The sequence below is a fragment of the Rhinoderma darwinii genome, chromosome 11 (assembly GCF_050947455.1).
Source record: "Rhinoderma darwinii isolate aRhiDar2 chromosome 11, aRhiDar2.hap1, whole genome shotgun sequence".
Classification (NCBI taxonomy): Eukaryota; Metazoa; Chordata; class Amphibia; order Anura; family Rhinodermatidae; genus Rhinoderma; species Rhinoderma darwinii.
Genome location: NC_134697.1, coordinates 97,013,944 through 97,040,321, shown reverse-complemented (window position 1 = coordinate 97,040,321; position 26,378 = coordinate 97,013,944). Strand labels below are relative to the sequence as shown.

Below are 26,378 nucleotides of genomic sequence, written 5' to 3'. Positions count from 1 at the left end.
CTCCTCCCCTTCCTGTGACATCATCACCGGGAGATACTCCATTCTAGAAAGGACCGAGTGGAAATGATCAGAGTCTCTGCTGGTGGGTGATTATATTATATGTAGTGTGTGTGTGTTATATATTATATGTAGTGTGTGTTATATATTATATGTAGTGTGTGTGTTATATATTATATGTAGTGTGTGTTATATATTATATGTAGTGTGTGTGTTATATATTATATGTAGCGTGTGGTATATATTATATGTAGTGCGTGTGGTATATATTATATGTAGTGTGTGGTATATATTATATGTAGCGTGTGGTATATATTATATGTAGTGTGTGTGGTATATATTATATGTAGTGTGTGGTATATATTATATGTAGTGTGTGTGGTATATATTATATGTAGTGTGTGTGTGTGTTATATATTATATGTAGTGCGTGTGGTATATATTATATGTAGCGTGTGGTATATATTATATGTAGCGTGTGGTATATATTATATGTAGTGTGTGTGTTATATATTATATGTAGTGTGTGTGTTATATATTATATGTAGTGTGTGGTATATATTATATGTAGTGGGTGATTATATTATATGTAGTGTGTGTGGTATATATTATATGTAGCGTGTGTTATATATTATATGTAGCGTGTGGTATATATTATATGTAGCGTGTGGTATATATTATATGTAGTGTGTGTGTTATATATTATATGTAGTGTGTGTGGTATATATTATATGTAGTGCGTGTGGTATATATTATATGTAGTGCGTGTGGTATATATTATATGTAGCGTGTGTTATATATTATATGTAGCGTGTGGTATATATTATATGTAGCGTGTGGTATATATTATATGTAGTGTGTGGTATATATTATATGTAGTGTGTGTGGTATATATTATATGTAGCGTGTGTGTTATATATTATATGTAGTGTGTGGTATATATTATATGTAGTGTGTGTGTTATATATTATATGTAGTGTGTGTTATATATTATATGTAGTGTGTGTGTTATATATTATATGTAGTGTGTGGTATATATTATATGTAGTGTGTGGTATATATTATATGTAGTGTGTAGTATATATTATATGTAGTGTGTGTGGTATATATTATATGTAGTGTGTGTGGTATATATTATATGTAGTGTGTGTGGTATATATTATATGTAGCGTGTGGTATATATTATATGTAGTGTGTGTGGTATATATTATATGTAGTGTGTGTAGTATATATTATATGTAGTGTGTGTGGTATATATTATATGTAGTGTGTGTGGTATATATTATATGTAGTGTGTGTGGTATATATTATATGTAGTGTGTGTGGTATATATTATATGTAGTGTGTGTGTTATATATTATATGTAGTGTGTGGTATATATTATATGTAGTGTGTGGTATATATTATATGTAGTGTGTGGTATATATTATATGTAGTGTGTGTGGTATATATTATATGTAGTGTGTGTGGTATATATTATATGTAGTGTGTGTTATATATTATATGTAGCGTGTGGTATATATTATATGTAGTGTGTGGTATATATTATATGTAGTGTGTGTGTGGTATATATTATATGTAGTGTGTGGTATATATTATATGTAGTGTGTGTGGTATATATTATATGTAGTGTGTGTTATATATTATATGTAGTGCGTGTGGTATATATTATATGTAGCGTGTGGTATATATTATATGTAGCGTGTGGTATATATTATATGTAGCGTGTGTGTTATATATTATATGTAGCGTGTGGTATATATTATATGTAGTGTGTGGTATATATTATATGTAGCGTGTGTGTTATATATTATATGTAGTGTGTGGTATATATTATATGTAGTGTGTGGTATATATTATATGTAGTGTGTGTGGTATATATTATATGTAGTGTGTGGTATATATTATATGTAGTGTGTGTGGTATATATTATATGTAGTGTGTGTGGTATATATTATATGTAGTGTGTGTTATATATTATATGTAGCGTGTGGTATATATTATATGTAGTGTGTGGTATATATTATATGTAGTGTGTGTGTGGTATATATTATATGTAGTGTGTGGTATATATTATATGTAGTGTGTGTGGTATATATTATATGTAGTGTGTGTTATATATTATATGTAGTGCGTGTGGTATATATTATATGTAGCGTGTGGTATATATTATATGTAGCGTGTGGTATATATTATATGTAGCGTGTGTGTTATATATTATATGTAGCGTGTGGTATATATTATATGTAGTGTGTGGTATATATTATATGTAGCGTGTGGTATATATTATATGTAGCGTGTGGTATATATTATATGTAGCGTGTGTGTTATATATTATATGTAGCGTGTGGTATATATTATATGTAGTGTGTGGTATATATTATATGTAGTGTGTGGTATATATTATATGTAGTGTGTGGTATATATTATATGTAGTGTGTGTGGTATATATTATATGTAGTGTGTGGTATATATTATATGTAGTGTGTGTGGTATATATTATATGTAGTGTGTGTGGTATATATTATATGTAGTGTGTGTTATATATTATATGTAGCGTGTGGTATATATTATATGTAGCGTGTGGTATATATTATATGTAGTGTGTGGTATATATTATATGTAGTGTGTGTGGTATATATTATATGTAGTGTGTGTGGTATATATTATATGTAGCGTGTGTTATATATTATATGTAGCGTGTGGTATATATTATATGTAGTGTGTGGTATATATTATATGTAGTGTGTGTGGTATATATTATATGTAGTGTGTGTTATATATTATATGTAGTGTGTGTGGTATATATTATATGTAGTGTGTGGTATATATTATATGTAGCGTGTGGTATATATTATATGTAGTGCGTGTGGTATATATTATATGTAGTGTGTGTGGTATATATTATATGTAGTGCGTGTGGTATATATTATATGTAGCGTGTGGTATATATTATATGTAGCGTGTGGTATATATTATATGTAGTGTGTGGTATATATTATATGTAGCGTGTGGTATATATTATATGTAGTGCGTGTGGTATATATTATATGTAGTGTGTGGTATATATTATATGTAGCGTGTGGTATATATTATATGTAGCGTGTGGTATATATTATATGTAGCGTGTGGTATATATTATATGTAGCGTGTGGTATATATTATATGTAGTGTGTGTTATATATTATATGTAGTGTGTGGTATATATTATATGTAGTGTGTGGTATATATTATATGTAGTGTGTGGTATATATTATATGTAGCGTGTGGTATATATTATATGTAGTGTGTGGTATATATTATATGTAGTGTGTGGTATATATTATATGTAGTGTGTGGTATATATTATATGTAGTGTGTGGTATATATTATATGTAGTGTGTGTGTTATATATTATATGTAGTGTGTGTGGTATATATTATATGTAGCGTGTGTTATATATTATATGTAGCGTGTGGTATATATTATATGTAGTGTGTGGTATATATTATATGTAGCGTGTGTTATATATTATATGTAGTGTGTGTGGTATATATTATATGTAGTGTGTGGTATATATTATATGTAGCGTGTGGTATATATTATATGTAGTGTGTGTGGTATATATTATATGTAGTGTGTGTGGTATATATTATATGTAGTGTGTGTGTTATATATTATATGTAGTGCGTGTGGTATATATTATATGTAGTGTGTGGTATATATTATATGTAGCGTGTGTTATATATTATATGTAGTGCGTGTGGTATATATTATATGTAGCGTGTGTGTTATATATTATATGTAGTGTGTGGTATATATTATATGTAGTGTGTGGTATATATTATATGTAGTGTGTGTGGTATATATTATATGTAGCGTGTGGTATATATTATATGTAGTGTGTGTGGTATATATTATATGTAGTGTGTGTGGTATATATTATATGTAGTGTGTGGTATATATTATATGTAGTGGGTGATTATATTATATGTAGTGTGTGTGGTATATATTATATGTAGCGTGTGTTATATATTATATGTAGTGTGTGTGGTATATATTATATGTAGCGTGTGGTATATATTATATGTAGTGTGTGGTATATATTATATGTAGTGTGTGTGGTATATATTATATGTAGCGTGTGGTATATATTATATGTAGTGTGTGTGGTATATATTATATGTAGTGTGTGGTATATATTATATGTAGTGTGTGTGGTATATATTATATGTAGTGTGTGTGTTATATATTATATGTAGTGCGTGTGGTATATATTATATGTAGTGTGTGGTATATATTATATGTAGCGTGTGGTATATATTATATGTAGTGTGTGTGGTATATATTATATGTAGTGTGTGTGGTATATATTATATGTAGTGTGTGTGTTATATATTATATGTAGTGTGTGGTATATATTATATGTAGTGTGTGGTATATATTATATGTAGTGTGTGTGGTATATATTATATGTAGCGTGTGGTATATATTATATGTAGCGTGTGGTATATATTATATGTAGTGCGTGTGGTATATATTATATGTAGTGTGTGGTATATATTATATGTAGCGTGTGGTATATATTATATGTAGTGTGTGTGGTATATATTATATGTAGTGTGTGTGGTATATATTATATGTAGTGTGTGTGTTATATATTATATGTAGCGTGTGGTATATATTATATGTAGCGTGTGGTATATATTATATGTAGCGTGTGTTATATATTATATGTAGCGTGTGGTATATATTATATGTAGCGTGTGGTATATATTATATGTAGCGTGTGGTATATATTATATGTAGTGTGTGTGTTATATATTATATGTAGTGTGTGTGTTATATATTATATGTAGTGTGTGGTATATATTATATGTAGCGTGTGGTATATATTATATGTAGTGCGTGTGGTATATATTATATGTAGTGTGTGTGGTATATATTATATGTAGTGTGTGTGGTATATATTATATGTAGTGTGTGGTATATATTATATGTAGTGTGTGTGGTATATATTATATGTAGTGCGTGTGGTATATATTATATGTAGCGTGTGGTATATATTATATGTAGCGTGTGGTATATATTATATGTAGCGTGTGGTATATATTATATGTAGTGCGTGTGGTATATATTATATGTAGTGTGTGGTATATATTATATGTAGCGTGTGTTATATATTATATGTAGTGTGTGTGGTATATATTATATGTAGTGTGTGTGGTATATATTATATGTAGTGTGTGTGGTATATATTATATGTAGTGTGTGTGGTATATATTATATGTAGTGTGTGTGTTATATATTATATGTAGCGTGTGGTATATATTATATGTAGCGTGTGGTATATATTATATGTAGCGTGTGTTATATATTATATGTAGCGTGTGGTATATATTATATGTAGTGTGTGTGGTATATATTATATGTAGTGTGTGTGGTATATATTATATGTAGTGTGTGTGTTATATATTATATGTAGTGTGTGGTATATATTATATGTAGCGTGTGGTATATATTATATGTAGTGTGTGTGTTATATATTATATGTAGCGTGTGGTATATATTATATGTAGTGTGTGTTTATATATTATATGTAGTGTGTGGTATATATTATATGTAGTGTGTGTTATATATTATATGTAGCGTGTGGTATATATTATATGTAGTGTGTGTGGTATATATTATATGTAGTGTGTGTGGTATATATTATATGTAGCGTGTGGTATATATTATATGTAGTGCGTGTGGTATATATTATATGTAGTGCGTGTGGTATATATTATATGTAGCGTGTGGTATATATTATATGTAGCGTGTGGTATATATTATATGTAGTGTGTGTGTTATAATATATACCACACACACTACATATAATATATAACACACACACTACATATAATATATACCACACGCTACATATAATATATACCACACGCTACATATAATATATACCACACGCACTACATATAATATATACCACACACACTACATATAATATATACCACACACTACATATAATATATACCACACACACTACATATAATATATATGTAGTGCGTGTGGTATATATTATATGTAGCGTGTGGTATATATTATATGTAGCGTGTGTGTTATATATTATATGTAGTGTGTGTGGTATATATTATATGTAGTGTGTGGTATATATTATATGTAGCGTGTGGTATATATTATATGTAGCGTGTGGTATATATTATATGTAGCGTGTGGTATATATTATATGTAGTGTGTGTTATATATTATATGTAGTGTGTGGTATATATTATATGTAGTGTGTGGTATATATTATATGTAGTGTGTGTGGTATATATTATATGTAGTGTGTGTTATATATTATATGTAGCGTGTGGTATATATTATATGTAGCGTGTGGTATATATTATATGTAGCGTGTGGTATATATTATATGTAGTGTGTGTTATATATTATATGTAGTGTGTGGTATATATTATATGTAGTGTGTGGTATATATTATATGTAGCGTGTGGTATATATTATATGTAGTGTGTGTTATATATTATATGTAGCGTGTGGTATATATTATATGTAGCGTGTGGTATATATTATATGTAGTGTGTGTGTTATATATTATATGTAGCGTGTGGTATATATTATATGTAGTGTGTGGTATATATTATATGTAGCGTGTGGTATATATTATATGTAGTGTGTGGTATATATTATATGTAGTGTGTGGTATATATTATATGTAGTGTGTGGTATATATTATATGTAGTGTGTGGTATATATTATATGTAGTGTGTGTTATATATTATATGTAGTGTGTGTTATATATATGTAGTGTGTGTGTTATATATTATATGTAGTGTGTGTGTTATATATTATATGTAGTGTGTGTGTTATATATTATATGTAGTGTGTGTGGTATATATTATATGTAGCGTGTGGTATATATTATATGTAGCGTGTGGTATATATTATATGTAGTGTGTGGTATATATTATATGTAGCGTGTGGTATATATTATATGTAGTGTGTGTGGTATATATTATATGTAGTGTGTGTGGTATATATTATATGTAGTGCGTGTGGTATATATTATATATAGTGTGTGTGGTATATATTATATGTAGTGTGTGGTATATATTATATGTAGTGTGTGGTATATATTATATGTAGTGTGTGTGGTATATATTATATGTAGTGTGTGTTATATATTATATGTAGCGTGTGGTATATATTATATGTAGCGTGTGGTATATATTATATGTAGCGTGTGGTATATATTATATGTAGTGTGTGGTATATATTATATGTAGTGTGTGTGGTATATATTATATGTAGTGTGTGGTATATATTATATGTAGTGTGTGTGGTATATATTATATGTAGCGTGTGGTATATATTATATGTAGCGTGTGGTATATATTATATGTAGCGTGTGTTATATATTATATGTAGCGTGTGGTATATATTATATGTAGTGCGTGTGGTATATATTATATGTAGTGTGTGTGTTATATATTATATGTAGTGTGTGTGGTATATATTATATGTAGCGTGTGGTATATATTATATGTAGCGTGTGGTATATATTATATGTAGCGTGTGTGTTATATATTATATGTAGCGTGTGGTATATATTATATGTAGTGTGTGTGGTATATATTATATGTAGTGTGTGTTATATATTATATGTAGCGTGTGGTATATATTATATGTAGCGTGTGGTATATATTATATGTAGCGTGTGGTATATATTATATGTAGCGTGTGGTATATATTATATGTAGTGTGTGTGTTATATATTATATGTAGTGTGTGTGGTATATATTATATGTAGCGTGTGGTATATATTATATGTAGCGTGTGTGTTATATATTATATGTAGCGTGTGGTATATATTATATGTAGCGTGTGGTATATATTATATGTAGTGTGTGTGGTATATATTATATGTAGTGTGTGTTATATATTATATGTAGCGTGTGGTATATATTATATGTAGCGTGTGGTATATATTATATGTAGCGTGTGGTATATATTATATGTAGTGTGTGTTATATATTATATGTAGTGTGTGTTATATATTATATGTAGTGTGTGGTATATATTATATGTAGCGTGTGGTATATATTATATGTAGCGTGTGGTATATATTATATGTAGCGTGTGGTATATATTATATGTAGTGTGTGTTTATATATTATATGTAGTGTGTGGTATATATTATATGTAGTGTGTGGTATATATTATATGTAGCGTGTGGTATATATTATATGTAGTGTGTGTGTTATATATTATATGTAGTGTGTGTGTTATATATTATATGTAGTGTGTGGTATATATTATATGTAGCGTGTGGTATATATTATATGTAGTGTGTGTGGTATATATTATATGTAGTGTGTGTGGTATATATTATATGTAGTGTGTGTGGTATATATTATATGTAGTGTGTGTGGTATATATTATATGTAGTGCGTGTGGTATATATTATATGTAGTGCGTGTGGTATATATTATATGTAGCGTGTGGTATATATTATATGTAGTGTGTGGTATATATTATATGTAGTGTGTGGTATATATTATATGTAGTGTGTGTGGTATATATTATATGTAGTGTGTGTGGTATATATTATATGTAGTGTGTGTGTTATATATTATATGTAGTGTGTGTGGTATATATTATATGTAGTGCGTGTGGTATATATTATATGTAGTGTGTGGTATATATTATATGTAGTGTGTGTGGTATATATTATATGTAGTGTGTGTGGTATATATTATATGTAGTGTGTGTGGTATATATTATATGTAGTGCGTGTGGTATATATTATATGTAGTGTGTGGTATATATTATATGTAGTGTGTGGTATATATTATATGTAGCGTGTGGTATATATTATATGTAGTGTGTGTGGTATATATTATATGTAGTGTGTGTGGTATATATTATATGTAGTGTGTGTGGTATATATTATATGTAGCGTGTGTTATATATTATATGTAGCGTGTGGTATATATTATATGTAGCGTGTGTTATATATTATATGTAGCGTGTGGTATATATTATATGTAGCGTGTGTTATATATTATATGTAGCGTGTGTTATATATTATATGTAGCGTGTGGTATATATTATATGTAGCGTGTGTGTTATATATTATATGGTGTGTGGTATATATTATATGGTGTGTGGTATATATTATATGTAGATTGTTATAGTGTTGTGTAGTGTGTTATTTTATGTTACATTATAATGTGTTGTTTATATTGTCTGTTATACATCCGGCACATATAGTGATGTTATTATACTGCGCAAATACGCCAATATAGTATATAAAGGGGTTGTTGGATATATGGGGGTCCGAGCTCTGGGACTCGCGTCTATCTGAAGATCTGGGGTCCCCTTATCCCGTCCCTGTGGGTGCTGCGGCCGCTCGCTGCTACATTTAGACGGTGAAGGTGGTCTGGATTCTGGAAACGCTGTTTTCTTACCTCCCATAGAAGTGAGTGGGGGTTACGGAAACATTGTAGCACAGGGAGCCGCGCTGTGTCTGTGACGTGGACGTTATAGAAATGGCGTAAGCCGCTATGTTACACTGTTTCATATACCTGCCTTCACTTCTATGGGAGGGTTGGTAACCGCGTAGCTCGGCTGTTTCCAGATTCTCGACCACCTTCACCCTGTGAATGCAGTGGCCACTTCACCAGGCAGGGATGGGATGGCGGAGATACCATAGATGTGTAAACCAGCCGGTATTGGTGGTTTCTCAGCCACATCCGGGCTCCCGCTGTGATCGTGCAGGCTCAGCTTCTGTGCTCGCATGATCGCCATCACGTACCTGCACGTCACAATGCGGGAAGGTGACCCTCCCCATGACGTGCGTGTACGTGATGATACTGGAAGAGGTTAAAGGGGTAATCAATGGAGTATAAAAAACACCCCACCAACTTTCTAAAACAACTGTATATGATTCAACTACTAACCATTAGGAAAAAAAAGTTTGCGTTATATATCGATCCCCCGAAGTTATTAGGCGGGACTTGTCGTTTCTGTGCGCTCAGTAAACTAGAAGTCCCATCATGCACTGCTTTCCTCCTCTTGACATGTACTCCTGCCTCCTTCCCCCATTGGACACAATTCACATGCTCGAACGATAAGCTGCTGTTGAAAGGGATCGGTTTACTTCTGCTGGTACGTCACAGCGCCAGCCCCCACTCTGCTGGTACGTCACAGCGCCAGCCCCCCCTAGTGGTTACGTGAAACAATGAAGCACTGACCTAGCGATCAAGTGACACCACTAAGGGGGAGAACGCTATCGATCACGTGGGCATGTGTCAGCGTCTCAATGGAGGGTATTAAAAATAAGGGAAAGACTGACTACAAAAGAATTAGGTCGGTTTTTAGTTCTAATTTATTTCCCAATTATATTTTAGTTCCACATTCTTAGGACTGGATTATTATTATTAATAGTAGGATTCTGATTATTGATGGTGACGAGGAGCTTGTTATCAGTGACCTGGTTGGGTCCATAATATAAGACTCCATTCACATCACGTTTAGGCCTTCCGTTGGAGGTATACATTGGGAAGACCCCCCCCCCCCCAACGTATAGCCCCGATAAAAGGCCCAAACGTATCCCACTGTATGGCCTACAGTGGGATACTAGTAAAAAGTAGAAAAAAACAAAACCATGGGATACGTCGCCCAGGGAACGGCCCTGGGAAAATTCCTGAAGTCACTGTCCTTCTATGGATAGTGATGTCAGCGGCTTTCCCAGGGCAGAGCTTCTACTAGCGCTCTACCCGGGGACTCATTCACTTCTCCTGGTGTCACTCTTCACATATAGACTGTAACGTCGGGAGCTTTACAAAGCCGAAGTCCGTGGCCAAAGCTTCGGCAACGCACTGGCTGGATAGTTTGGCTGTGGAGAAGCCCCAGGTCGTGGTCCTCAGAATATTCACCGGTTAACAGCGGGTCATGGGTAGCCAGACGTTAGCCAAGTGTCAGACCTAGAAGGTCAGCGAGAAAACCCAGAGGGCGAGGCGGAGTCTGAAGTCCAGGCCTGTGGGCGAGCTAGATAGGTAGAGTCCAGGAACAGAGCAGGGTCGAAACACAGGAGTCAATCTGGAACAATGCGGACGAGAGGCTGTGAGAAACCGGAACTAATACCCCGGCAATGAGTGAGAGAAACGTTTCATTGTTCTAAAATTCTGGTTTATATTTTCTGACCATAGGAAGTTCTGGGACCGTCCTGGGACCATCATGATGAAGACCGAGAAGAACAAGATGAGTGAGAAGATATTAAATCTCACCCTGGAGATAATTTGTCTACTGACCGGAGAGGTGAGAGGGATTCTGGGAATTATAAGATAAAGGCGTGACTGGGGAGGTGAGGGTTTCCGCCAATGTATATAGTGATGCTTATTAGTGTCTGTCCATACACAGGATTATACAGTATTGAGGAAGACGTCCGGGAAGTATGTGACCCCCGGCAGCAGAAACAATGGTAAGAAGATCCTGGACCTCACCAACAAGATCATCGAGCTGCTGACGGGGGAGGTGAGCGCTGCCGGGAATGCTGGGACATTATATAATAACTCAAGGTATAATGTGTCTGGATGATGACTGTATCATTGTGTGTCAGGTTCCTATAAGATGTCAGGATGTCGCCGTCTATTTCTCCATGGAGGAGTGGGAGTATATAGAAGACCACAAGGATCTGTACAAGGACGTCATGATGGAGGACCACCGGGACCGCACACCTCCGGGTAAGAGGGATCTGTACAAGGACGCCATGATGGAGGACCACCGGATTATTGTATTACCAGGTAAGAGATGATTTATTACCACTACATATCTTCACTACTTGTATAAAAAAAGTGGCTCCTCCTACAGGCTATGCCCCGCCCACAGACACTGGGCTATTCAGTCTTGGCTTAGTCGTAGCAGGCAGACACTTCTTCTAATGTAGTAGAGTTTCTACCAAAGATTTATTTTTTTATTTTTCATCACGCGAGAAGATGGGACAGAGGTTTGACCCCTTGTCCTCTCCTTGGCGGGCGCACGGTGTCATATGGCAAATGCACCGATGTCCAACTTGCCTGTGAAGACAAGTGGGACAAGAGCGTCAGCTCCTGCGTCACCCGCCAGCCTAACGAGCGTCTCTAACACCTGTCCCACCAGCGTCCCCTTAGTAATTGATAGAACACTGAGGGGGGTACTCCTTCTGGTTGTTCATCTGGGAGATGGAGAAAAAGCACTGAGAGGATGGTGAGAGTTATCCCCCTCCGGCCACCGCTTGTTTGTAGAATAGATCCCCTGGTTCTAGCCTTCAGTGGCATGTAGTTTGTGGTTCATTTTGCCTGTGCCACCGTTTATATAAACATGGCCGCCACTATTATCCAGCAGCACCATTTTCAGCCCCTTATTACAAGCAGGGGATGGGCACTTCTTCCCTCCCTTCCAATCACGCTTCAGCGTACCCTTTTCCTTTCCCCTCATGGGGGCTCAGTCTTCTATTTTGATTGGCCGGTCTTATAACGTGACACGCAAGCGGCCAATTGCGGGTGCTCCAAGGGCAGAGCCTATGTGTCCCCTGGTGTGCTGCACTGATCTCTATTTGGACGGTCGCTGCTGTGGACAGCGGATCTGTTGGTTCCTTCACTCCCACTAGTACGGCGTATGGTTTAGTAACCCCCTCTACTGCGACGTCGGACCTTAAGGGAGAACCCTCACGCCAGTCAAACTCTGCAATTTATTATGCCTGTTCCCAGTGCAATACTATATTTCCTTGTGTATAATCTACTTCCTTATGCGATGCTTGCCGACCTCCTGGCCAAATACCCGCAGCCTCTCTACAACTGCCACCCCCAGTGTTACTCATCCCTGGTCTGATGAGTGTGGATCCCGAATGGGCCAATTCCCTTTTCAGAACAGATGATAACATAGCGAACGTCATTCAGTCCATCTTGGTTGGAACATCTACCGGCCCTCCCCTGGACTCTGTTCTGCCCATCCTCTAATGTACTCTCCGTCCATGTCTTCCTCTTGTGGCAGACCCCGCAAGCAGACCGGGTCCACACACCTGTCTTCGGTTTCACCTCCCCCAGAGAGGTTTTGTCTGAGGGTGAACTCAGATTAAGCTGTTAAGGATTCCACCCCACCTCCCCTTCTCATTGGAGGCCGTAATTAGGGCTGTCCATGACACCCTACCGGTCACTGATTCTGCACCTTCCCCTTCAACTGACTATTTTCTTTATTCAGCCCCAATGTTCCTTAGTGTTTTTTTCCAGTTTATTCGGAACCTGAAGGGATTGTCTTCAAGGAATCTTAATACCCAGACAAGAAGTTTTCTCACTCTAGCCATCTAGATGTTTTCTACCTTTTGCAAGATGGGAATTCTTACAAATGGGCTAGGCGTCCGGCAGTGGATCTTCCTGTTTCTCGTTTAGCCAAGAATACTACTTTGCCAATGGCGGACTCCACTTCTTTCAAATATCCTCCGGATTGCCGTGTGGACTCTTTTGCTAAAACCACTTTTGAGGCCTCTGGCTTTGTCTTTCACCCGATTTTTGACTCTGCCTGGGTTAGCAAAGCTATCACTGATTATGCGCACACGCTCCATCATGGCCTGCCTCCAGAAGAACCTGGTGGATCGTCTCACTTAATCTCTAATGCATCCAAGTATGTGTGTGAGGCTGTCACTCTGGTGGCTCAGGCCTTGGCCTCTTCCGTTGCTATCCGCAGGACTACCTGGCTTAAAGCTTGGTCTGCCGATATAGCTTCCAGCAAGCGGTCCCTGACTGCGCTCCCTTTTGCAGGCTCCCATCGCTTTGGTCCGAGATTGGCCAAAATTATATCAGAGGCCAAGGGTGGCAAGAGCAGCCATCTTCCTCAAACTAACTACTCCGGCCAAAAAGATGGGTCATCATTTTCAGTCCTTTCGTGGGTTCTCCAACACCACATCCTCCAAGCCATAATCTCACCAGGATCAGAAGGCCATGCCTTTCTTGAAGGCTTGCTGGAGCCGGCAAGGCCACTTCAGTCTGAAGGTGTGCCCCACTCGATTCATCTCGTGTTGGGGCCAGGCTTCTGTGTTTCAAGGACGTCTGACTCCTGGTGGTATTTTCAGGATACGAAATTGAATTTGCCAGCCTTCCTGAGTGTTTTCTTTCAGTCCGCTGTTCCACAGTCCCCCTCCAGGGCAGCAGTCTTTTCCCAAACAATCGACTCTGCTCTTTTAAGGAGTTATCATTCCAGTACCCACGAACAAAAGGTTCCCGGGGTTTCTATTCCAGCCTTTTTGTCGTCCCCAAAATGGAGGGCTATGTGCGGCCCATCCTAGACCTCAAGTGTCTCAGCGCACATGCTTGAGTTCGTAATTTTCCGATAGAAACTCTCTGAACTTTCATGGCTTCCATGGAGAAGGGGAAATCTCTTTCCTCAGTGGACATCAAGGACGCGTATCTGCACATTTTTATTTCTCAAACTCCTCAGCGCTTCCTGCACTTTGCAGTTCTGTCCCTTCATTAACAATTCGTGGCCTTTCACTTCGGTCTGGTCACGGCCCCCGACAATCTTTACCACGGTTCTCTCTGCTGTGATGACACTCCTTTTGTACCAGGGGGGTGTCGGGCACCCCGTACTTGTATGACACTCTGATCAAGTCCCCCTTCAGGGAGGATAACGAGACGGCTCTTTACATTACTCTGAGTCGAATCTGTTGGATTGTCAACCGCTCCAAATCTTGCCTGCCTCCGTCCCAGCAGATTGTGTTCCTGGGGGGGGGGGGGTGGTGGTGGTGTCTCCTTCGACAACCGTTCTGTAAATGTTTTCTTTCCTCCATCACGTTCACCGATTTCTTCAGGATGGGATTTGCTCCTTGCAGGCAATGGTTACGACTTCACTCTGCCTCTGCATGAGGGTTCTCCGGACCATGATGGCCTCGATTTAAGAACATTCCCTTGGTGCAGTTCCACATGCGCCCTATACAACGGCCGATCCTCTTCCAGTGGAACCGATCCTTGGATTCTCTGGATCTGAAGTTCAGCCTTCCCCTCACTGTGTGTGTGCAAGTGTAATACTATAAGTGAAATATAGGGGGCAGTAATAAATGACGTGCCTCAATAGAAATAAATGGATAATGGGGTGCAAGTGAGTGAAACATGGAGGGATAGTGTGTACGTCATGAGGCACAACGTGTATAGCCAGGTAGAAGCCTATTTGTGACGCCGTCTCTGTCCGTCACTTGCTTTGGTTATACATCACTTCCCCGGCCATTCCCTGGGGTCTGTCACGAAGGGTCTGTGGACCCACTGAGCCGTACCGCCTTGGCGGTAAGGTAGCTGGCCAACAGGGTGCAGGACAAGGTCTATAGTTCGTATAGGTACCTGTGGCAGCTCGGACAGTAGCAAGGCAGGCTCGGCTTGGACTAGGCAGCAGGTAGACGTCAGGCGAGGAGAAGCAGATCAGCTGTGGAACAGCAAGACACGGCTTTGGCACAACACCGTGCTAGATTAGGGTGGTATGGAAATGCAAGGAACTGGAACAGGTACAGGAACAAACTCTGAGGCCATCACATAGACAAACTATAGGGAACAACAACAACATCGCTCAGGCATAGAAGCAGGGGGCTGGATCCCTCTTATAGTCCAGGGTACTCACGGGTCAAGGGTCATCAGAATGTCCGGTGTGCGCTGCCCCTTTAAGAGCGGGCACGAGCGTGCGCGCGCTCCCTACGGGATCCGGCTGAGGTGAGTGGATGCGAGCGTCTCCTGAGGAGGAGGCTGGGGTCAGCGCTTGCCGACTCGTGGCATTGGTTGTCAGGGGGAGGTTGGAGCGGACGGCCCGCACCCACGGACATTACAGTATCCCCCCTCTTACGCCCCCTCTTCTTGGGACCAGAGCGAGAAAGAAATTTCAGAAGAGTAGGAGCATTGAGATTCTCCTCTGGTTCCTAGGATCTCTCTTCAGGGCCGAACCCACTCCAATCCACCAAATAAAGTCTTTCCTCTCACTCTCTTGGTGTCCAAGATCTCCTTGACCTCAAAGATGTTCGAAGGACCGCTGGAGGCAACCGCAGGGCTGGGAGTCTTGGAATAGCGGTTCAGGATAACTGGTTTCAGGAGGGAGACATGGAAGGAGTTGGGAATCCTGAGGGTCGAGGGCAGCCGAATCTTGTAGGCGACAGGTTTGATCTGCTGCAGGATCTCGAATGGCCCGAGGAACCTGGGGGCAAATTTACATGACGGCACCCTCAGTCGGATATTCCTGCACGACAGCCAGACCTTCGTGCCAGGAAGATACTACGGAGGCTCTCTTCTCCTTGTGTCAGCCTTCTGTTTCATGCGGTCCACTGCCATTAGGATGGAGGATCGAGTCTGCTGCCAGATCTGCTGGAAGTCTCTAAACATGGAGTCAGCTGCAGGTACCTCAGAAGTATCAGACATCGGGAGAGGAATTTGTGGGTGCTGGCCGTAGACAATGCAGAATGGTGTCTTCCTAGTAGACTCACTGGTGTGATTGTTATAGGAGAACTCCGCCCACGGAGACACCTGCACCCAGTCATCATGCTGCTTGGAGATGAAGTGGCATAGGTAGTTCTCCAAATGGTTGATCCTCTCTACCTGACCATTAGACTGAGGATGGTAGGCCGAGGAAAAGTCCAACTTCCCCTCCAAGAAGTACGCAGAGGGCTCTCCAGAACCTCGAGGTAGACTACAACACAAACCTAGAGGGGGTCACGGAAAATGTAATTCAGAAACTCCTGGAAGACCGCGGGAGCATTACACAGGCCGAAGGGCATTACTAGATACTCCGTGTCCATCACGAGTGTTAAATGCCGTCTTCCATTCATCGCCCTGGCGAATCGGGATTCAGTTGTAAGCCCCACGTAGGTCTAGTTTAGAAAACATTTTTGCACCACGTATACGATTATACAGTTTAGAGATCAGCGGCAATGGATATTTATTCTTCACCGTGATCTGGTTGAGACTACGGTAGTCGATGCAAGGAAGCAGGGAGACATTTTTCTTTTTGACGAAGAAGAACCCGGCTCCTACGGGGAAGGAAGACTTTCGTATGAAGCCCCTTTCCAAGTTCTCTTTCACATAGGCGGATATGGACAGAGTCTTTGGCAAAGAGAGAGGATACACCCTACCACGGGGAATGGATGCACCAGGAATTAGTTCAATAGGGCAGTCATACGCCCGATGTGGGGGCAATGTCTCCGCCTCCCTCTTGCTGAAGACGTCCGAAAAGGCAGCATAATGACCCGGCAATCCTGCAATAGACCGAGGCAGCGAAGGCTGAGCCGAACGAATCCGCACCAGGCAACGACCTTGACACTCAGGTCCCCACTGGAGAACCTCTCCAGAATTACAGTCCAGGACTGGGGCATGCAGACGGAGCCAAGGCAGGCCCAGCAACACAGGGTTAACAGCTTTGGACAGGACAAAGAAAGACAGAAGTTCAGAGTGAAGGGCTCCCATTTGGAGCCTCAGCGGCTTGGTCACGGCTATAACCGTGTCTGGTAGAGGTAGTCCATTCACTGAGGAAACCGTCAATGGCCTCTCCAGAGGGGTGGTGAGCAATTGCAGAAGGTCCACCAGATCTCTGCGGATGAAATTCGCAGCGGATCCACAGTCCAGATACGCAGAGACCTGGTGCGTTCTCTCGCCGGACACTATAGTCACGGGTATGGACAATTTAGACGAAAGTCCATCTTTACCCAAGGTTGTCACTCCTAGCAACCCTAGGTTTTGGGAACTTTGGGGTCACAGGCTCACACGATGGCCATCGAGAGCGCAATAAAGACAGTCCAGATGTGCGTCTGCGTTGTCTTTCTTGGGTAGATAACTTACACTGGTCCGTTATTACCGACTCAGGAGGATCGACATCTGAGGACAGCAGGGGTTGCTGCAACGTAGGGACCAGAGTAGGAAGGGCTCCCTCCCGTCAAACCTCCTTGGAGGCGTCCACAGATCCGTATATCAATCCGGGTACATGGAAGGATGAGGTCATCCAGGGTAGACGGCAGATCCCGGGCGGCAAGTTCGTCCTTAATTCTGGAAGATAGTCCATACCAGAATGCAGCCTCATTGTTCCATGCGAGCGCTCCCACCAGGGTGTGGAAGAGGATGGCGTACTCGCTCACAGAGGTGTCTCCTTGGCGCAGGTTAATCAAAGAGGCCGCTGCAGATGAAACCCGTCCAGGCTCCTCAAACCCCAATGCGAAAAGTCCGCAGGGAAGTCACGGGTCTCTGGTCCTTGTCTCTCCCAGATAGGGTTCGCCCATGCAAGAGCCTTGCCAGTGAGGAGAGAAATTATGAAAGCGACCCTGGCGCCATCAGACGAAAATGTCATAGCGTACAGGCTGAAATGGATGTGGCATTGATTAAGAAAACCACGACAGGTACTTGCTTCTCCATCATAGCGGTCAGGAAGTGGCAAAGAAACATGTGGGTCAATACTGCCAAGAGGTGTAGTCTCAGGATCAACATTGCCAGGAGGTGTAGTAGGAGGAACAGCAGCTTGTGCCTCCTGCCGACGTGCAAGAATGTTCAACGCCTGGAGGAGTTGGTCCTGTCGAGTCCGGAGATCCAGCATATCCGCTCGCATCTCCTGTGACGTCGTCATAGTCTTGAATCGACCAGCGGGGTCCATGGCCTGAGCGTACTGTCACGAAGGGTCTGTGGACCCACTGGGCCGTACCGCCTTGGCAGTAAGGCAGCTGACCAACCGGGTGCAGGACAATGTCTATAGTTCGTATAGGTACCTGTGGCAGCTCGGACAGTAGCAAGGCAGGCACAGCTTGGACTAGGCAGCAGGTAGACGTCAGGCGAGGTGGAACAGCACGACATGACTTTGGCACAACACAGTGCTCGACCAGGGTGGTAAGGAACAGGAACTTGAACAGGTACAGGAACACACTAGGAGGCCATTACATAGACAAACTATAGGGAACAACAACAACAACAGTCAGGCTTAGAAGCAGGTGGCTGGACCCCTCTTATAGTCCAGGGTACTCAAGGGTCATCAGAATGTCCGGTGCGCGCTGCCCCTTTAAGAGCGGGCATGAGCGTTTGCACGCACCCTACGGGATCCGACTGAGTTGAGTGGACGCGAGCGCTGGCGTCTGCTGAGGAGGAGGCTGGGGCCAGCACTTGCCGACTCGTGGCTGCGGCTGTCGGGAGGTTGGAGTCGACGGCCCGCACCCACAGACATTACAGGGTCGTTCCTTCCTTCGACTGAACTGGCTGATCCCTCTCCATGGATGCCAGTCTCCAGGAATGAGGGGCCAGTTTTCAGAACCTCACCGCTCAGGGACTGTGGTCTCCACAGAAATCCTCCCTTCCATCAACCTTCTGGAAGTGAGAGCCATATTCCTGTTCCTGCTGCACTGAACATCATCACTGTCAGGACCCAGTCTGGGTTCAAATGGACAGTTCCACAGCCGTGGATTTCTAAATCACCAGGGCGGCACTCGTAGCGTGGCGGTGATGGCCGAGGCCGCAAAGATTCTGGCCTAAACGGAAGCTCACGGTCCGGCTCTGATGGCAGTGTCAGGGATCATTACTATGTATATTGTTTGAAAAATATTATCCTCACACATATGTATATACATTTCAGTTCTTTGTGTAATAATACTGACATATATATAACCAGTTCTTTGTTCATGACGGACACACCTATGGAAGACACCGGCCCCTGGAATGCAAGAAGAGTGAGTCTGAGAAACTGGTGAGGGGCTTGGGCACTCCCACATCTCTGGGGAGGAGGCATGTGTCTCTTTCTGTGTTTCTTTATTCTGAATAAAGAGTTTTCAGTCTTCCTCCTGGCTTTGAGAGGGAAGCTGTACCAAACATTACTCTGTGTGGTGTACTTCTCTCCAGGCATGCCTTCAGCTTTCAATTTACAGAGGTGGTTATTCGGTGTGAAATACGGACCTGACATTTGGCACCCCAGATGGGACCCCACTCGAGGAAATATCAAAATCCGGACAATCACAGGGTGAAACAGATAACTCAAAGTTGCCCACTGAAGGAATTTGATCACCTCCGCAATAACACGGTAAGCGAATTGATTTTATAAATCTTCGTCTTATCTGTGTTAGTGGACAGTCTTGTGGCGATCTGTAGAACCCTTTTGTTGATTTCCTGGATTATCTCAGGCGACAGAGGTGATATTTTCCGCTGTGAGGTCAAAAACCTGTGAGACCTTAGTCGCGCCCGACTAACCATCCTCTGGGTAATTAGGGACTAGATAGAAAATACGCGGACACAATATATATGTGGATAGTATTATAACCTGTCTTATACAGGGGCACGCGGGCATAAGTACATGTGTGATAAGACGTGAGACGCGGGGTGCAATGATGCACTAAGACGTGTACTAGATTTGTAGGTAAATATAGTGGCCAGACCAGAGAGTTGTAGATCGAAAATTGTTATATAAGTTACGTGTATAATATAGACTGTTAGAATGGATGGTTTACGGTCCATATTGAAATCATCAGGATCACCCGATCCTATTCATGATTTGGTGAAGTGAATGGAAGTTAGGAATAAGAAAGGTATTGTATGTTATATGTATTAGAAAACACAGGACCAGCCGACGCCCGGTAATGGCTTCCGTACCTCATATTGAGTGTGTCCTCATTGTGGGTGGGAAACCCCCCCCCCCCTTCACAGCTGCGCAATGTGTTTCCAATGGGAGAGGCTGCCCCCCACCACCCACCCCTGATGTGGCCACGCCCGGCCCAACCAAATCAGTATGAAATAATCGCCTTGTTAATTTTGTCATTTGTAGTGTCTTCTATTTTTTAGGTTCCATGCTATACGCTGTTCACTGATGAAGCAACACGTTATCATAATATAGAGATGGTGGCCGACAGATTGGACTGTTACAGATTATGTGGTTGATGTTTTGAACGTAGATAATTCCTATACAATGGTGTGATGAATGATTGCAGATACGTATGTTGTTTTGCCGTGTAAGTGTTAAGATTGTGAGACTAGACGCTGTTAGAAGCTGTGAGTGTGTGACCCTCCCTCCCCCCTGTAGTATGCTGTGTTTGGGAGGAGGAGGGGGGGGGGCTGACTGGGTGCAGTCTGCAGGGCTGATGAGACAAAGGGATTTCAATATGCACTGCTAGATATATATATATCAGTAATGTCTACAAACCTAAATAAATTTCTTCTCTTTGCGCATGCGCTGTTGTTTATAAAAGTTACGATATTTGTGTTCTGATGTGATCAGATTTCATGTGTTTTGATGTTAATTCAGATGTATTAAACTACAGATACTGTGAGACACGGGGTTTTGAAAATGTATGTGCCCCCACCGTTCCCTATTTTTATATACAGTTTATTGGTTTGCAGTAATGTTATCAGAGATAATATTTTCTGTTTTATTGAATAACTAACTACAATTGTTTTTGATTTCACACATAAATTATGTCATTGTAAAGATCAAATGTATTTTCGTCAGGAAAAAGTCATTTGTTACTCTGTGTGGTGTACTTCTCTCCAGGCATGCCTTCAGCTTTCAATTTACAGAGGTGGTTATTCGGAGTGAAATACGGACCTGACAGCAGTACACCACATTCCTGGGCTCAACAATTACGTCACAAACTTTCTCAGTCGTTTTGCCATCTTTTTGTCCATCTCCCAGTCATCCCAGGGAGCGTTCCCTCCACAACCTGGATGACATCCGCACCTTGCGGACTTACCTTTCTATCACTGCTGGTTGGAGCTTCCTGGGCTGCACGCTATCCGGCCTCTGCCCTTCAGATGTGTAAGGCGGCCACATGGTCGTCTTTGCACACTTTTGTCCATTTCTATTGCTTCTGCAGGCGCTTCCCTAGGTTGCAAGGTCTTGCAGGCATCTTTGAAATAGGTGACCATGTCCTGTGTTCTGCTCCCACCCCTGGCACTGCTCTAGGATGTCCCACGGTCTGCCCCCCCCCCCAATGTAACGAATGAGAAAACCAGGATTTTTGGAGTAATCGCTGTAAAATAATTTTCTCGTCCAGTTCATTGGGGGACACGACTCCTACCCATTTATGTTGTAGGTTTTCTGTTCATGGTTGTCAGTTTGAGGGATCCCCCTCTAGTGCTTGACATACGTCTCTTACCTTGTATCTGCTTCTTCTTCTTACGGACAGACTGAAAAACCTCAGTATCTGTGGGCAGGGTATATCTTCTAGAAGTATCCACTTTTTATTTCTTAGTATCAAGTCTCCCGGTGGTGGCAGCAGCAGCATATATCTACGGTCTGTGTCCCCCAATGAACTGGACGAGAAAAGGATTTTACAGTGTGTACTAAAAAAACAAAACTTTTTTCTTACAATAGACTCAGGGATATTCATTGTGAGCCCTGGTTAGTAATCGTATTGGCCAAGTGATATATCAGTGACACCTTTATTTCATGGAAGCTAAAGGGGTTTTCCCGCAAAATACGTTTATCCACCGAATAGGGGATACATGTGTAACCACTGGGGGTTCATCTGCTGAGATCTCAAGCGATCAGTAGAACGGGGGAGGGAAAGTCCCCCAAAGTGCTCCATGAGAGTGGAGCGCTGGTGCGCATGCTCAGCCAGCGTGCCATTCATTTTTAGGAGACTGCTCTCTCCGGCAGCGCCATAGAAATGAATGGAGCACCTCGGGGAACTTGCAGTCAGACCCCCAATTATCGCACATGTATTGCTTTATCCTGTGGATAGGAGATACACGTTTTGGTGGGAAAAACTCCTATAAAGGAAGAAAATCCGTACATAATGACTTCATTTTGATTTGGCTATTTGGCTTCAAATGTGCACAACTAGAATATGTATCATCTAACAAAAGGTATCCATATACAAGAATTGTAGTAGTCTGCCGGTTTTTTTGGGCTGAGTAGAGAATAGATGTAGGATTTTACTACCGTTTAGATCTCCTCTTTGGGCATTTTGAGGTGTCCTACAACTACATTTCTTGTCTCTATGGATGACTAACATGGTAAAATACTCTACTACAAATGTAAGTAGCAATTTTTAATTTTCTAATTGCCAATTCCTTTGTTTTGAACAGTCGGATATGAAAACAAAGATCACAATGAAGAACTGACTGTACAAGATATAGAAAGATGTCCGACTGGACTGGAAGAATATGAGTCTGTACGAGGAGCTGCTGAGGAGTCAAACTCACGTATTAAGGAAGAAGTTGCAGTTTTAACAATGACCCAATATCCATCAAACAATATGGAAGAGAAACACCCGTGTGATAGAGAAAACCTAAGGAAGTCCAACATCCATGTCCATGAAGATCGTATGATGTGTGGCTCTCCTCGTATAATGGAGGAACCATTCTCCTGTAATAAAGGAAACTTCCCAAACCCCAATATTTATACACCCACTGATCATACACACCACCCAACTGCTCATATTAAGGAGGAACCAGTCTCGTGTGATGAAGGAAACATCACAGACCCCAACATTTATATATCCCCAGATCATACACAACACCACCCAACTACTCATATTAAGGAGGAACCATTCTCACGTGATGAAGGAAACCTCATAGATAGTGAATATCATACACCCATGGATCATACACAACAACATTCAACTGCTCATATTAAGGAGGAACAAGCCTTATGGGATGAAAATCTCATGGACACCAACAGTTATACACCCACAGATCATACCCAATATCTATTACCTAATATTAAGGAGGAACCAGTCTCTTGTGATGGAGTCCGCCTCATAAACCCCAACATGTATAAACCCAGGTATAACATTGAATATGCAACTACTCATATTAAGAAGGAAAAAGCATTACGTGATGACTGTCTCACAGACCACATCAATTTTACAACCGCAGATCCTAGCCGCTATCTATTCACTCATTTTAAGGTGGAACCAGTCTCCTGTCATAGAGTCAACCATGCAGACCTGGACATTCATTCAACCATTGATAGTTTTCAGCAATATCCAACTACTCATATTAAAAATAAGCCATATTCATATGATGGAAAAGTCACAAACCCTGGCAGTACTATACCCGTAGATCATACACAACAATATCCCCATAAAGAGGAACCAGCATTAGAAGAAATATCAAAATCACACAAACCTGAATCTTCTCTATCTGGGAAAGCAGAAGCAAAATGCGTAAGTAAAAGAAAACGTAAATATGCAGAACATAACTACAACGACCTAACAACAAGCAACAAGAAATATTTCTGTACCATACAACAGACCACACACTCTCTGCAGATACTGTATAACTGCCCCGAATGTCCAGAATCTTTCACAAGCAACTTAGACCTTGCCAAGCACCAGATCATCCACACCGGGGGAATGCCTTTTATATGTTCCGTATGTGGCAAATGTTTTGGGAGAAGAGCCGATCTTATTAAACACCAATTTACACATGAGGGAAATAGTTATGTTAGATGTTCACACTGTGATGTTTCTTTTGCTACTAAGTCATCTCTTACCTTACATGAAAAAACTCATGTGCAGAAGAAACCATTGCCCTGCCCGGAATGTGGTAAAACATTTCCGACTAAAAAAAGACTAACCAGGCACAGGCAAATCCACACCGATGAAAGACCATTTAAATGTCTCGAATGTGGTGATACCTTCAAGAGAAAAGCTCATCTTCAGAGACATCAATCGATTCATGAGAAAGCAAGACAACAGTTAACCTGCGACGAAAGTGGAGACCTCAGAAATGGGCTTGAATTAAGTGCTCCGGAGCCGGTCCAGGAGAAGAACAAAGAGTTTGAATGTTCGGAGTGTGGAGAGAGTCTGAACGATAGGTTGGAGCTTCTTAAGCATCAGGTTAAACACTCTAAGCCGAAATACTTTCAAACTACAGTACAGAAGAAATATTACAATTCAAAGCTGACATTTCAAGTCCACCACATGTTTCATGCGTTGGAGTGTCCTGAATGCTCCGAGACTTTTAACACCAAGTCTTCTCTTAACTTGCACCGAAAAATTCATAAATTTAGTTCAGCTCCAGATTCAAAAAATTCCATTCCTTCTACCCACCTGGAAAGTTCCACAAAAGGTCTAAAATCGACCAGTTCTAAGTGTGGCAACCCCTCTACCACTCCGAAGAAGAAGAAGAAGAAGCCTCCTCGTAAAAGTCTGAAATCGCTTCCGTGTCCCGTGTGTGGGAAATGCTTTTGTAATAAATATAAACTTGACAGACATTACAGCATCCACACCCGGGACAAGCCACCGAGACTTAGCTTGGCCAATGGCTCAAATTCCCTTGGACCATAGGTCTTGCAAGATGTAAAAACATTAAGTAGGGTATCGGAGACTACAATATTTATCTTTATGTTAGGCCATTAATATCAGATTGTTGGGGTCCGACTCCCAGCGCTCCTGCTGATCAGTTGACTGAAGGTACCGCGGTGCTCCAGCTCACTTCAGTTCAGTCCTAGTGAACCTATATTAGACCTAAATCATTGACCACCTTAGTGGTCTATTAATTCTATATTCCATTTGTAAGACTAGTTAATACATTTGTGAAATGTTTGTTGACTTTTTAAAGAATGTGGTCCTTTGTTAATTATTCATGATGTCAAATCTTACAACACAAAGTCAGCGAATCCCAATACCCTTTCTGACCCTAATGTATACACCCTGGGTTCAGGAAGAAGAGGTCTGGGTTGCTGTATGCGAGGTCCATGCACTGTAGAACTGGTTTAGTTGTCCTTGTGATGTTAAGGAACGAATGTAGTATTATTGTATATGCCTTCTACTGATTAATAAAGTAATGGATCTACGGGAATGAACATAAGCAATTCACTGGTGACTATCTCCCTGAGTTCTGCGGATACAAGAACAGCTTAAGCAGCTCACGTCAATGCACCCTGCATACAGAAGTCCACACCTCTCGAAGCTCCGAGAAGTCCACACCTCTCGAAGCTCCGAGAAGTCCACACCTCTCGAAGCTCCGAGAAGTCCACACCTCTCGAAGCTCCGAGACGTCCACACCTCTCGAAGCTCCGAGACGTCCACACCTCTCGAAGCTCCGAGACGTCCACACCTCTCGAAGCTCCGAGACGGCCACACCTCTCGAAGCTCCGAGACGGCCACACCTCTCGAAGCTCCGAGACGGCCACACCTCTCGAAGCTCCGAGAAGTCCACACCTCTCGAAGCTCCGAGACGTCCACACCTCTCGAAGCTCCGAGAAGTCCACACCTCAGCTTCTTGAACCTATGAGATTATGACTTGGAGGGAGTGGGATATTGAGCTATTTTGGTGGAGGTGAGGGTCCAATCTTATTATGTAATTAAAAGGTAAGTTGAAAAAACTTCTGCCGTGTCCGTGACATCTCAATAGAAAGTCTATGAGCCCCTACACCAACTGCTCGGCATTCCGAGAAAAGCCGATCAGAGACTA

General features: G+C 41.0%; 1 protein-coding gene across 2 annotated transcripts; it reads left to right on the top strand.

Moving 5' to 3' along the window:
* LOC142663400 (uncharacterized) lies at window positions 1-25,525 on the top strand. Of its 2 annotated transcripts, XM_075842007.1 has the most exons (5): window positions 1-82; window positions 11,208-11,316; window positions 11,419-11,532; window positions 11,618-11,801; window positions 23,043-25,525. In XM_075842007.1, the coding sequence occupies exons 2-5, from the start codon at window positions 11,236-11,238 to the stop codon at window positions 25,247-25,249; spliced, it is 2,586 nt and encodes an 861-aa protein (XP_075698122.1). In that variant the 5' UTR covers window positions 1-82; window positions 11,208-11,235; the 3' UTR covers window positions 25,250-25,525. The 2 variants fall into 2 exon arrangements, with proteins under 2 accessions (XP_075698122.1, XP_075698123.1); XM_075842008.1 differs by lacking the exon at window positions 1-82 and having other exon boundaries at window positions 11,234-11,316; window positions 11,402-11,532.
* Window positions 25,526-26,378: the final 853 nt, after the last annotated feature.

Coding starts and splice junctions, on each gene's coding strand:
- LOC142663400 (XM_075842007.1), top strand. CDS start 11,236: ATGATGAAGACCGAGAAGAACAAGATGAGTGAGAAGATATTAAATCTC. Junction 11,533..11,617: donor TCGAGCTGCTGACGGGGGAG/GTGAGCGCTGCC, acceptor ATTGTGTGTCAG/GTTCCTATAAGATGTCAGGA. Junction 11,802..23,042: donor CCGGATTATTGTATTACCAG/GTAAGAGATGAT, acceptor TGTTTTGAACAG/TCGGATATGAAAACAAAGAT.